At 45.4% G+C, this 12,321-nt stretch overlaps 1 protein-coding gene across 1 annotated transcript; it reads left to right on the top strand.

Moving 5' to 3' along the window:
- The first annotated feature begins 6,206 nt into the window (after positions 1-6,206).
- PRDX3 (peroxiredoxin 3) lies at positions 6,207-11,347 on the top strand. Its single transcript, XM_054207369.1, has 7 exons — positions 6,207-6,288; positions 6,364-6,439; positions 6,570-6,711; positions 7,433-7,568; positions 9,350-9,453; positions 10,462-10,627; positions 11,152-11,347. The coding sequence occupies exons 1-7, from the start codon at positions 6,253-6,255 to the stop codon at positions 11,203-11,205; spliced, it is 714 nt and encodes a 237-aa protein (XP_054063344.1). The 5' UTR covers positions 6,207-6,252; the 3' UTR covers positions 11,206-11,347.
- The last annotated feature ends 974 nt before the right edge of the window (positions 11,348-12,321 follow it).

Below are 12,321 nucleotides of genomic sequence, written 5' to 3'. Positions count from 1 at the left end.
TTATGGGAAAAGAGAGGTTTGTAAACGAAACGCCAACACCGTGCAAGACCCAAATGCATCAGTGTAATAAGAATAGGAAAGCAGCAAGGCAGAGTGTGATATTCTGAGCCGCTCTAAGGGATGAGTCATCAGCAGGGTGGGCTCGCGCAGCTCCAGCCAGAAACACAGCAGCAACACACCCAGTTTTCTCCTGCCACCACAGAAAAACCACTTGGCCTCGGTACAGCCTGCTTGAAATGTCAGGATAAGATCCCCAGTGAACCAGATGTCAACAAGGCTTTTGCCTATACTTATCAATTGGAAACATACCCTAACAGCAGCTATCTCCTAAACCCATGTTATAATAAGCAATTAATGCAGTAAAGCCTGTTCATGATTAGCTGTAAGCTGGATTATGTTTGGAATCGCTTCTGAAACTTATTTCTACAAATGGGCAAATTCTTTCTCCTCCTGCTAAGATTCGATATCAGCAGGTGGGAGCACACAGGCCTATGAGAAAGCATTTGCAAGCAGCTGTAACCTTTTACAGAGCCCTTCTGCGCAAGGACAGAGGCTGCCATCTACCAACAGCTACGGGGTGATGCATCATGTTGTCTAAACCGAACTTTTTGCTTTGGTTTAGATAAAAATGTTTATGCCTCTGTTGTTTCTTTCCACTTCCAAATCTTTTTATTATTTTTTTTTCCAGTTATCTGTTTCTTCAAGGTAGAGGGCAAATGATTGTTACAGCATTTGAGCACATGGAATAAAATAACCTTCTAGAAGATGAGCAGATTTTATTTTTTAAACAAGTAGACGTATGCATCTGCACAGAATCTGCCCTTCAGTGACCCACGGCAGCAGATCTGATTTGGGATTTGCTTACCCCTTTCATCAAGTTTAGACAGAAGCAGCTACTTTTTCACTAATATTTTGTTGTGTTAATGATGATCTTTCACAGAGCTCTCTAGCTCTTACAAAACAATAATGGTAACAACAGACAAGCATTATCTAGCACTTTTTATCAACAGATCTCAAAGTTTTTCACCAGAAAGGCACATTTAATTATTCCCGGATAGGAAAAAAAAGGTACAAAGTGAGAGCAGGCAATTAAGTATCCCAACCAAAAATAAAATTCACATCTCCCATTATACATTCAAGTGCCTTATCCACTGCTCTGCACCTTGCAATGATAAAACCTTCTCCCTAAAGCCTGCTGAAATCCCTAGGAAGTCTTTCATCAACTTCAGAAGTCTCAATTTGAATCAGGCTTGAAGATTCTAATCATTCACGTGTGCACATGTCTGTGCACTGCTGAGTTTGCGCTGCACCAGTATGAACCAGCAGTCCCTCACTGCAGAATGAGATATGATAGTGGGGCCTGTCCAGCCAGGCAAAAGCCTGCGGGAGACAGCAAAGCAGGAAAAAGATGCACATATGGTACCACTCAGTAAATTTGTGTTGAACTTGGGATGGCAAGAAGAACAAGGTTTAGCAGCTGCTCTAGCCTGTGCCAGAGCCAGAGCTGACAAAAAAGGAACAACTCTTTTGCCAGGTGCACTTTGGCAGTGACAAGGTCCATCTTCAAATTGTAGGGACGCCCAGTAAAAAGCGAAATGGAAAATAAACCCCCTGTTAAATGGCAGTAGTTCAAGCTCTTGCCCAAAAGTCTGAGAAGCTGAATTATGCTGCCTTCATAACAAAGCATGAGCAATATTTCCCCACCTGCAAGCCAAGTGTTTAAACAAAGAGTTTTAAACAAATATAACTTTCCGGGGAAGGGGGAAGGACGCCATTTTAGAATACATCAACTTATAAGTTGTGAATAATCATCTGTGGGTGAAACAACCATCCTCAGGAAATCCTAGCAATAGCCCTTTTTCTGCTGCCACAATACAGTTCCCGCAGCTGGGGGAAAGGAACCGCTGTGGCCCAGCCGTCCCCAGGCACACACAGTTTGCTGCCTAGCCACGAGGGACTCGGCTAGGCAAGCAGGTCTCTCTCTGCGAGGGGCTGTGCCAGGCCAGCAGACGTGAACGCAGACATGCCATTTTGCACTGCTATTCATGGAATCGGCCCAGGTAATGGCTAATGTTTCTTTGCTACTCTCCACCAACAGTCACTGCTCTGCAGGTGTCCCGGGCTCAGCTCTGCTGCCCACTGCTCTGCTGGCAGCTCTCAGCAGTGGCACGAAGACCTCCCAAACCTCTACTGCAGACACAGCTCTCAACAACCACTCCTTCCCTCTCCACCTCCCAGCTCTGCAGGCTACAGCACAGCTCATCCATGCTGTATCTGATATATTTTCTAACACACAAATAGTTCTCTCGCTTCCATTTTTAGGCTTTGAGTGTTTTTTAACCAAGAATGCCCCCAACTTTTAGGTATCAGACATGCAAATAAGCTGAGTAGCTCAGCCAGCCGGCCCCCCTCGCTCAGCCAGTGACATTCCCAGCAGAGTCCCCGTCCAGCTGGCACTTTCAAGCAGCCCTGGTTCACCAGCAAGAGTCAAAACTCAACTTCTCTCTCACGCACATTCAGGTTTCCCTTAACGAAGTGCTAATAAGAAGCAAAGGGTATGTAAGGTTCCTTAGCTCCAAGTCTGCCAGGTCAGTGACCAAGCACTACGCTTGTGCACAAGCAACCACATACACATGCTCAAATGCACGTGCAGAGCTTGTTAGAAGGTTTTACACCTGACAGGAACAGCTTCAAAAGCAATAGTGATGTCTATTTGAATTCAAGGAAATTAAGGGATGCAGGAAGCAGTCAGACTACTACGCTAGCAGACCCTGTCGTACTAGAGTATCCGTATCCTTTAGTGTTCATGTCTTCTTCCCCCTCGTCTTCCTATGGCTATAGGAAGTTTGCCCCTGCACCCTTGTGCAGGACACCTCCACCTTCATTACCTCCTTTTGGGCACCTCCATCTTCATCACAAGCCCAGCCAGACACCCAGTATCTCTGTGCACATATGAGTATATGATGTTATTCTGGCAGCACTACTGAGCACTACAGTTTTCAAGACGATTATCAGAGACACGTTCCCAGCTGTCATTGGCTACATCTGGATTAATAAATTCAGGAGTGCCACAGAAAGTGAAACTGGTGATGATATTAAATGCTCAGATAGGTCTCAGCGTGCTTTTGGACAACACCAATTTACACTGCCCCAAACAGTTCCTGGGCATTTTAGAGAGTTAATTACCAGCTAATGACCAACCCTAACAGGCAGTTGCACACAACCTCACTTTTTTGAAGGCTCAGAGAGCTTACTGTTACAGAGGTGACCAGACCATGCCAGGTGGATCAGTACCAGAAATAAGTTTGCTAATTTCTTCAGAAGTATAGGTGCAGTATCCGTTGAGCTCTTCCCAGGGGGCTGGGATGTATCTGACAGTGCTCTGGCTGCCTTTGGCTTCAGCCTCAGATGCTGATGGCTGAGCTTATCCCACCAGTGGAGCCAGACTTCTCTCTAGTTCACAAGGTGGAATCTCCCCTTCGTAAAAGGCTGTGGATATTTATAGATATGAATATTAAAACAGAAATTACCAAAACCCAGAAGTGAAACTGGGTTCAACTCGATTTGACTACTTAAGATGAAGAAACACACAAAAAGAAGCTAAGAAAGTAAAAATGGACTTTTAGAAAGTGACTGATTTTCAGTACTCTGGATTGTGCATGCTGCTTGTGCTGCTCCAAAGCACGTGGCCTAAAACAGGGCGGGCAGCTGGTGGCTTCTTGGTAAAGGTGGTCTCTGTTGCTGCCACCATCAGATATTTAGCGAAATTAGCCTGAGAAAACCTTGTACTGCTCGAATGACTGTTAAAGTAACTCCTTTAGCTTGAGTTGTGGGGGCTTGGGCTTCAACAGCAGACTCTCTGAATGCCCCAACATCAGGGAAACAGGTTTGTATGGATCAGGTGTCATACAATCGTAGGATAGTTTGGGTTGGAAGGGACCTTTAAAGGTCACCTAGTCCAATCCCCCTTCAGTAAGCAGGGACATCTTCAACTACACCAGGTTGCCCAGAGCCCCATCCAACCTGACCTTGAATGCTTCCAGGGATGGGCAACCTGGTCCGGTGTTTCACTACCCTCAGCATAAAAAATGTCTTCCTTATATCTAGTCTAAATCTATCCCTTGTCCTATTGCAACAGGCCTTCCTAAAACATTTGTTCCCATCAGTCCAGATAGATGACATCCGTAGCTCTTCCCTCGTCCACTGATGTAGTCACTCCATCACTGAAGGCCACTAGGTTGGTCAGGCAGGAAGCCCTTGGTGAAGCCATGCTGGCTGTCTCAAATCACCTCCCTGTCCTCAATGTGCCTTAGCAGAGCTCCTAGGAGGATCTGTTCCATGATCTTCCCGGGCACAGAGGTGAGGCTGACAGGTCCGGAAGTTCCCAGGGTCCTCCTTTCTACCCTTTTTAAAAAGGGGTGCAATGTTTCCCTTTTTCCAGTGACCATGGACTTCACCTGACTGCCATGACTTTTCAAATATCACGGAGAGTGGCTTGGCAACTACGTCAGACGACTCCCTCAGGATTCTGTATGCATCTTGTCAGGCTCCATAGACTTATGAAGGTGTGGTCCCTTCTACAAGCTGTACGCCTTTTAAACCCTTCTTGCCCTGTTTTCATCTGGCAGGAGATAAGAGGCCTGTGACAGGGTTTTACATCTCTCTTACCTCCCCCAGAGATAATGCACACCTCAACCGCTCTTTCCCTAGGGGAAAGAACCAGTGTTCTTTCCCAGTGAACAGCACTGGCACAAACCTCCAGGGCAGGCGGAAGCCACAGACACACATTCAGCTTAATGCAGTGCAGCCCATTAGCAGCAATAAGTGCCTGTGTGGGAAATCAGGTAATGACTTTGGTTTGCATCAGCTCACAGCTGAGAGGAGCTAAGCAGGCACACGGCTATAGAATAATAGAATTGTTTAGGTTGGAAAAGACCTTTAAGATCATTGAGTCCAACCATTAATCTAACACTGACAAAACCACCACTAAACCATGTCCCTCAGCACCACATCTACAGGTCTTTTAAATACCTCCAGGAATGGTGATTCAACCACTTCCCTGGACAGCCTGTTCCAATGTTTGATCACTGTTATGTGTCGAAATTTTTCCTAATATCCATCCTAAACCCACCCTCGTGCAACTTGATGCAGTTTCCTCTTGTCCTACCACTTGTTACTTGGAAGAAGAGACCAACCCCCACCTCTCTACACCCTCCTTTCAGGGAGTTGTAGAGAGCGATAAGGTCTCCCCTCAGCCTCCTTTTCTCCAGGCTAAACAACTCCAGTTCCCTCAGCTGCTTCTCATAAGGCTTGTGCTCCAGACCCCTCACCAGCTTCATTGCCCTTCTCTGGACCTGCTCCACCACTTCAATGACTGTCTTGTAGTGAGGGGCCCAAAACTGGACACTGCACTCAAGGTGGAGCCTCACCAGTGCTGAGTACAGAGGGACAGTCACTTCTGTAGTCCTGCTGGCCACACTGTTCCTGATACAGGCTGTTGGCCGCCTTGGCCCCTTGGGCACACTGCTGGCTCGTATTCAGCCGGCTGTTGACCAACATCCCCAGGTCCTTTTCCACCAGGCAGCTTTCCAGCCACTCTTCCCCAAGCCTGTAGCGCTGAATGGGGTTGTTGTGACCCAAGAGCAGGACCCAGCACTTGGCCTTGTAGAACTTCATACCACTGGCCTCAGCCCATTGATCCAGCCTCTCCAGATCCCTCTATAGAGCCTTCCTGCCCTGGTGCAGATCAATGCTCCCTCCCAACTTAGTGTCACCTGCAAACTGACTGAGGACGCACTCGATCCCCTTGTCGAGATCATTAATAACAATATTAAACAGAATGGGCCCCAGTACTGAGCCCTGGGGAACACCACTTGTCACCGGCTTACAACTGGACTTAACTCCATTCACCGCAACTCTTTGGGCCTGGACATCCAGCCAGTTTTTTACCCAGCAAAGCGCACACTCCAAGCCACGAGCAGCCAGTTTCTCCAGGAGAAAGCTGAGGGAAACGGTGTCAAAGGCTTTACCAAAGTCTAGGTAGACAATATCCACAGCCTTTTCCTTATGAGGAGATCGCGCTGTAACTGTTTAATTATGATTAAACAACTATAACCTGACCGAATTCCACCAAAGCCAGGGCCGACTACGCTGGAAAAGTCCGCACCCGGAAGGTTTGTGAGCTCAAGGCCCCTCCCCTCCCCTGCCCGCCCCGTCCGTCCCGCGCCGCCGGGCCCGCTCCGCCCGCTCAACATGGCCGCCGCGCTGGGGAGGCTCCTTCGCACCGCGGTGAGTGGGTGACCCTCGCCCGGCCGCCCTCGTGCCCGGGCCCCCCCGCCGCTGACCTTCCCTCTCCCCCCGCAGGTGCCCGCCGCCGCCGCCGCCGGGAGGAGGCTGACGGCCCGGCCCCCGCCCTGCGCCCGCCGCCAGTTCAGCCTCGGTAAGTGCGGGAAGCGCGGCCGGGACACACGCACACCCCTCCCGGGCGCGGCGGCGGGAACGGCCCCTGCGGCGGCGCCCGACAGGAGGAGGCCGAGGTCGGGCCCGTAGCTGCGTTCTCTCCCCCGCAGGCTCCTGGCGGTTGGCACCAGCGGTGACACAGCACGCCCCGTTCTTCAAAGGGACGGCCGTGGTTAACGGAGAGTTCAAGGAGCTGAGCCTGGATGATTTCAAGGGGAAGTATCTGGTCCTCTTCTTCTACCCCCTGGACTTGTGAGTGCTGGCCTCTCCCTTCAGATGGGCCTCCTGCCTTGCTGAAGGTCACAATTTTCCCTTATCCAGGGTAGTCTGGCAAGGCAGACGTGTCTGTTTCTAGAGCCCGAGTGATAAGACCTGAGGGTAAATGGCCATTGTGCACTAGAGCAATGGATCCGGTGTCTGGAGAGCATCTTCCAGCTGCCAGGCCTGCTGCAGGAGGTGGACGTGGCCTTGAGGTGGTTCCTCGAGGTCGTTCCTCTCACAGTCAGATCTCAGGGGTGAGGGCTTTGCCTTGCAGTTCAGGGTCATGTTGGAGACAGCAGGGCCAGCAGAACTGCTGTAGGACGACTCCAGAGCAAAAGGTGGACAGATGGGGCTGAGCCTGTCCAGAAGTCTTCAGGAGCATCCTGGTGTATGTGGGCACGTGGGGGATGATTTACCTGTCAGTCCTTTTATAGTTTGCAAAACCTCTCTGTCTAAGGAGCGTCTTGCAGAGATGGTTTCTCCATCTCTGCAAAACATCTGTCTTGAACTGAGCGTTGAAAACTGGTGTGCCAGCCAGGTGGCTACGGCTGCCACTTTGAGACTGGACGAAGCTAATCTAGAGCAGGAAACATGGTTAAAATTATCAGGCTAAAGAAAACATGCTGCTGCGTTAGTGCCTAGAAGTGTTTTCTAAAAAAAGTCTCTCAAAAGATTGCAGAATCATTACAGCCTGTTCTCTCTTCCCACCCAGCACCTTTGTCTGCCCCACAGAAATTGTGGCTTTCAGCAACAAAGCAAATGAATTTCGTGATGTGAACTGTGAAGTGGTGGCAGTTTCCGTGGATTCTCATTTTTGCCATCTGGCCTGGATAAATACGCCACGAAAGGTACGAATTGGGCAGCTGTTCGGGGCTTTCTCTGTTGGTTTGTTTTCTTTTCAGAAGAGATCCTGAGAAGAAGAGTTGAATAAACGATTTTGCAAACACCGATTTCAAGAGACTGCCTAAAACAACATGTGAAGTGATTAACTTCTACATTTGATGATGTAATTCTGACCTTGGTCTTTATTTTCTTGCTCTTTTCCGTAGTAATTTTGGGGTTTTTTTCTTTTTTTTTTTCTCTCATGATAGTCTTGTAGGTTACATCATATCCTTACACGATTATCTCAAAAGAGTATTCAGTATACATGTCACTGTCCTAAGCTGCTTGTTACAGCTGATGCTTTGTGTGCACCCTCACAGAAAATGAACAGCAGCTGTTTAGTCCTTATTGTTAACCAGTACAAATCAGTGCTCGCTTCGGAATGGAAGCAGAAGAACGACGAGATTGTTGGAGCGCTTGCATTATTAGCTCTAACTTGCTGAAATAGTTCCACTTCTGCAATACAAATGGAGGTCCTGAGCTTTCTTCAGGGAAGTGATAAAGATGGTCTTTTACTGGAGAGGAGCCTCTTCCAGATGTATATAAAAATGCCCACTTTTGATCCCATCAAGCACTGGCCTGGTTTGGTTAGTTGTAGAGAATCAGAAGTGTCGCAGGAAGGCAGAGAAGCTCCTGGGCCATCGGTCATTACCCGTGTGGTTGGGTGAAGAGCAGCCCACAGTGGTGCTGGCAGACTGGGTGCCTCCAGGTGCGCAGCTCTGCCCTTGTAACATAGAGGGGAGGGAGGAGGGGAGTTTGCCAGATTTAATACAGCTTGGCTGAACCTGTTGAGAGTACTTAATTTTCTGCATGCTTTGTTTAAAGCTCTAAAACGTGATTATGGACTGACTTCACCGCTTCATGCAGAAGCTGTTCAGTGTATGCCAACCGGGCACTGCTCGGTGCAAAACGCCCTGCGAAGGGTGGAAAGAATTCCATGGTGGTGCTGCTGGGAAACTGACACCCGGAGAAGCTTAAGGCCTTGGTTTCTCCGACACCTGCGTTCAAAACTCTGCGTATGAGAACTCCATTGCAGACAGGCATTTGCAGGATCAGGGTCTGAGTGACTGAGATTACACAATGATTCACTGGTGATACCAGGAATAGAAAAGCTAACAAACTCTGGGCTTGTTTCAAGGATAGAGAGTTTATCTCTCTTGCAGTTCCAGTGTGTTGCAAAACTGAAAGAAATTTTGGTTGACTCCCCAAATAGTATTTAAATTGATTTGTGGGAGGAAAAAAAAATAAAAATACATGCACTAGAGAAAGCAGGAGAACTCTGACATCCCTAGCATGGTTGTTAGAAACCTTCTCTTTTGTCTGTTCATAGTACGCGGGTTTGTTTTCCCTTCCTTCCCCACCATGTTCATCTTCTTTAATTTTGAACACTTAAATCTGCAGTAGAAATTTTTGTATTCAAAGCTCCTGAATAGAGTACAAGGGAAATCTTTCTGAAAATTTAGGACTGTTGTCATAGATAGCCTTTTACCTCCAAAATAAGCTAAAATGCTTGGTGCAAAAGAAGTTTTCATGTTTCAAAAAAACCAGATGTTCCTGACCACTTTAAAAAAAACACCACCAAACCAAACAACTGACACCTCACGCCTCGATGGTTCCTTTCACACAGCACATGGCATGAATGTGTTTTGTTGTTATTATACCTTCAAGAGCACTGAACCCAGCAACCCAAGAAGGATAATCCTAAAAAGCATTTTGTAACAAAATGGAATCTTACTCTTTTCTCTAGAGCGGCGGGTTGGGCAAAATGAATATTCCAGTTCTGTCGGACCTCACAAAACAAATCTCCCGTGATTATGGTGTGCTGCTAGAAGGACCTGGCATAGCACTAAGGTACCGCATGATTGCTGATAACTCAGTTATGACACAACCCAGTCTAAACGTGAGCTGTACTGTCCCCTCCTGCAGGGGAAACTGCACAAGGATCAAATGAAGACTGTAAGATACTACTTTTTCTGCAGAACTTCTGGGTCCCACACTAGGAAAAGGGCACGTGGCCATTATAGGTGTTGAGAATGGTTCTAGGCCTCTGAGAATGCATGCAGGGGAAAGCCAGCTATTCTGTTAGTGGGAGAACTCCATGTCACTAAGGAAAACAAGGCTAGGCTAGAACAGCATTTTACAATTTTTTACATTTTTTCTACAATTCAGGTCTGTCCCTTTCTTTTTTTCTCCTTTTTTTTTTTCCTTCTGAAGGGAGAGGAGACTGCCTTAACTTCTGTGTAAGAACTTTCTAAAGCAGTAGGCCTAGAGGCCACTACAGTTAATCCTATAATTAGAATAAAAAAACTGACGCGTCCTTCTCCACCATGGGAATACCTATTAAAAACAAATAGTGGTCCCTGAGATCCATTGGATTGGGTAGGAGTCTTCTGGGGACCTTTGATTCCTGATCTCTTTGGATGAGGAACTTCTGACATTTGTTGACAAATTAAGTTAATTAATATGGTAAGGCTGGGACTTTGGTTTTCACAAATGTTTATATGCAAAAGGATTTAATTTAGTAGCTTAATGAGAAATGAACTCTTCACTCAATACCTTTTAGATTTTCATATCAAAAAGACATGAGGATGCCAGCTATCAAGTTTGAAATATAGGCGGAATTAGAAGTTCTACCTTTGTTATACATCTGTCTCGATTTAATAGTCTTTATGCATACTTTGTAATTTCACAATACCATACCAGTTGGCACTAACAAACAATATATCAAATACTGTATTGCTACTCCTAACTCTGAGACGTGCATCTAAGAATAACTGCCTTCCTGAAATAGTTCATCCAGTTTCTTGTGTTTGGTCTTGGAACATGATTTGCATTCCCTAAATTCTTGCTTAATTACAGAGGTCTCTTCATCATTGATCCAAATGGGGTCATCAAGCATCTAAGTATCAATGATCTCCCAGTCGGTCGTAGCGTGGAAGAGACCCTCCGCTTGGTGAAAGCATTCCAATATGTGGAAACACATGGAGAGGTTTGCCCAGCAAACTGGACTCCAGACTCCCCTACAGTAAGCATCTGCTAAATATCACTTTTCTAAATATAGACACTGGCATATTTTTGCATGTCTGAAGGGCTGAGAACCACTTTAACGTGAGGTGCTTGACTCAGTCTCTGCCTGTTTAAATCATAGAATGGTTTGAGGCTTTTACTGGTTAGACCAATTCACTCTATTTCTATGATACTAACTAAATGTGTGATTTCTGTGAAGAAAGTCACTGATTTTCTTTTAGAAGATACAAATTGCATTTAAAACTCTAAACTTGACTTGCACTCTCCACCAGTTGTCTTCAGATTTTTTACTTTATTGCCCTGCTTGATATTTAGCAGGAAAAATGTGCTATATACTTAAAATTTGCAAGTAGATTCCTGTACATGATTTAGGCTTTCATCTTTCAACCAAGTGCAGAAACAGAAATAACCTGTTGTTTTTATAAAGTATGCATGGATTTTCCTGGATAAAGTGTCAAATCTGTATTATTTTTTTTAACCTCAGTTATAGCATATAATAACTAAACTTTCTTGTCTTTACAGATCAAACCAAGCCCAGAAGGTTCTAAAGAATATTTTGAGAAAGTGCATACATAAACACTCAAATATATGGACAAAACTCCTAGTTACCATAAATGGAAGACATTAGAAAAGCAGCTGTGATTGTATAAAAAAAAAAATAATCAAATCAAAGTTTTCATTTTCTTATGTTTAAGAAGAAATTAAATGCTGAAATATTTACTCGACTCCCTTGTCTTGCTTTAAAAAGAAGGGTAAAAACTAAGGCTTCCCCCTGCCTTTTTGTAACTTCAGTTTCATGAATTTTAGAATTCTTCCTGAATACAAGTACACAAAATTAAGTTGTTTACCACTGGGTTTTTCCTCTTTCCTTAACTTTCGTTAGCAAGTGTCCCCATGTTTTCTTTTCTCACATGAAAAATTAAATTCTGTAACAAGTTTGAAATGATGGGGACAAGACTGAAAACAGAATTTTGTTATGTGATTTGTTTTTAATGAATGTTGCAGAGGAAGAGATGAATGTAACAAGTAAAATATTAGAAAAAAAACAACCCTGTTTTGGTGTGTAAATGCACTAAAACTGGAAGTGAATGTAAATATGTGCCATTTTAATCCTGCATATAGTTAAAGATGCAGTGCAGCTGCACAGAAGCATTAACAAGCATGAAGAACTTGCATTCTGCTTGGGAGATAATAGCAACTTGAAGTAATGTACTTACTGGAGCTTAATGACAGTCTTCTGTCATTTAAAGTATTGCTTATTTGCTTGAACCTGTCTCCAGGAAAAACTTAAATGTGAAACGTTGTACTGCTTGAAAACAATGTAGCATATCTCTAGCCATAATAATAAATCTTAACATTGACTAGCAGCAGGTGTGTTGCTTTGCTTTTCTTTCACTTTTTCCCTCCAAAGAATCCTGTTTCTCTATTTTGAAGAAGTTGTGTAAGTTGCACTGCCTTAGAAACCATCTTTTATACCCTTGTTCCCAGCAAGCAGTTAACAGCTGGCGCTGCCTTTACGTGTGTATGTGGTGAGTTGGCCGTAGACAGTACATAGCGGCTCTGCTGCTGCTGAGGGGCTGGATTAGATAATGCCGAATAGGTTTGTATTTTTCACCTTCTGCCTTTTTAAGCCGGGGAAAGGATTTAAGATTAAACAGAAGCATGAGGGAACCACCTTGGCAAAGTGTGTCC

Source organism: Rissa tridactyla, chromosome 6 (genome assembly GCF_028500815.1).
Source record: "Rissa tridactyla isolate bRisTri1 chromosome 6, bRisTri1.patW.cur.20221130, whole genome shotgun sequence".
NCBI lineage: Eukaryota > Metazoa > Chordata > Aves > Charadriiformes > Laridae > Rissa > Rissa tridactyla.
Note: the sequence above shows the minus strand (reverse complement) of the source record. Positions and strands in the feature narration are given on the sequence as shown.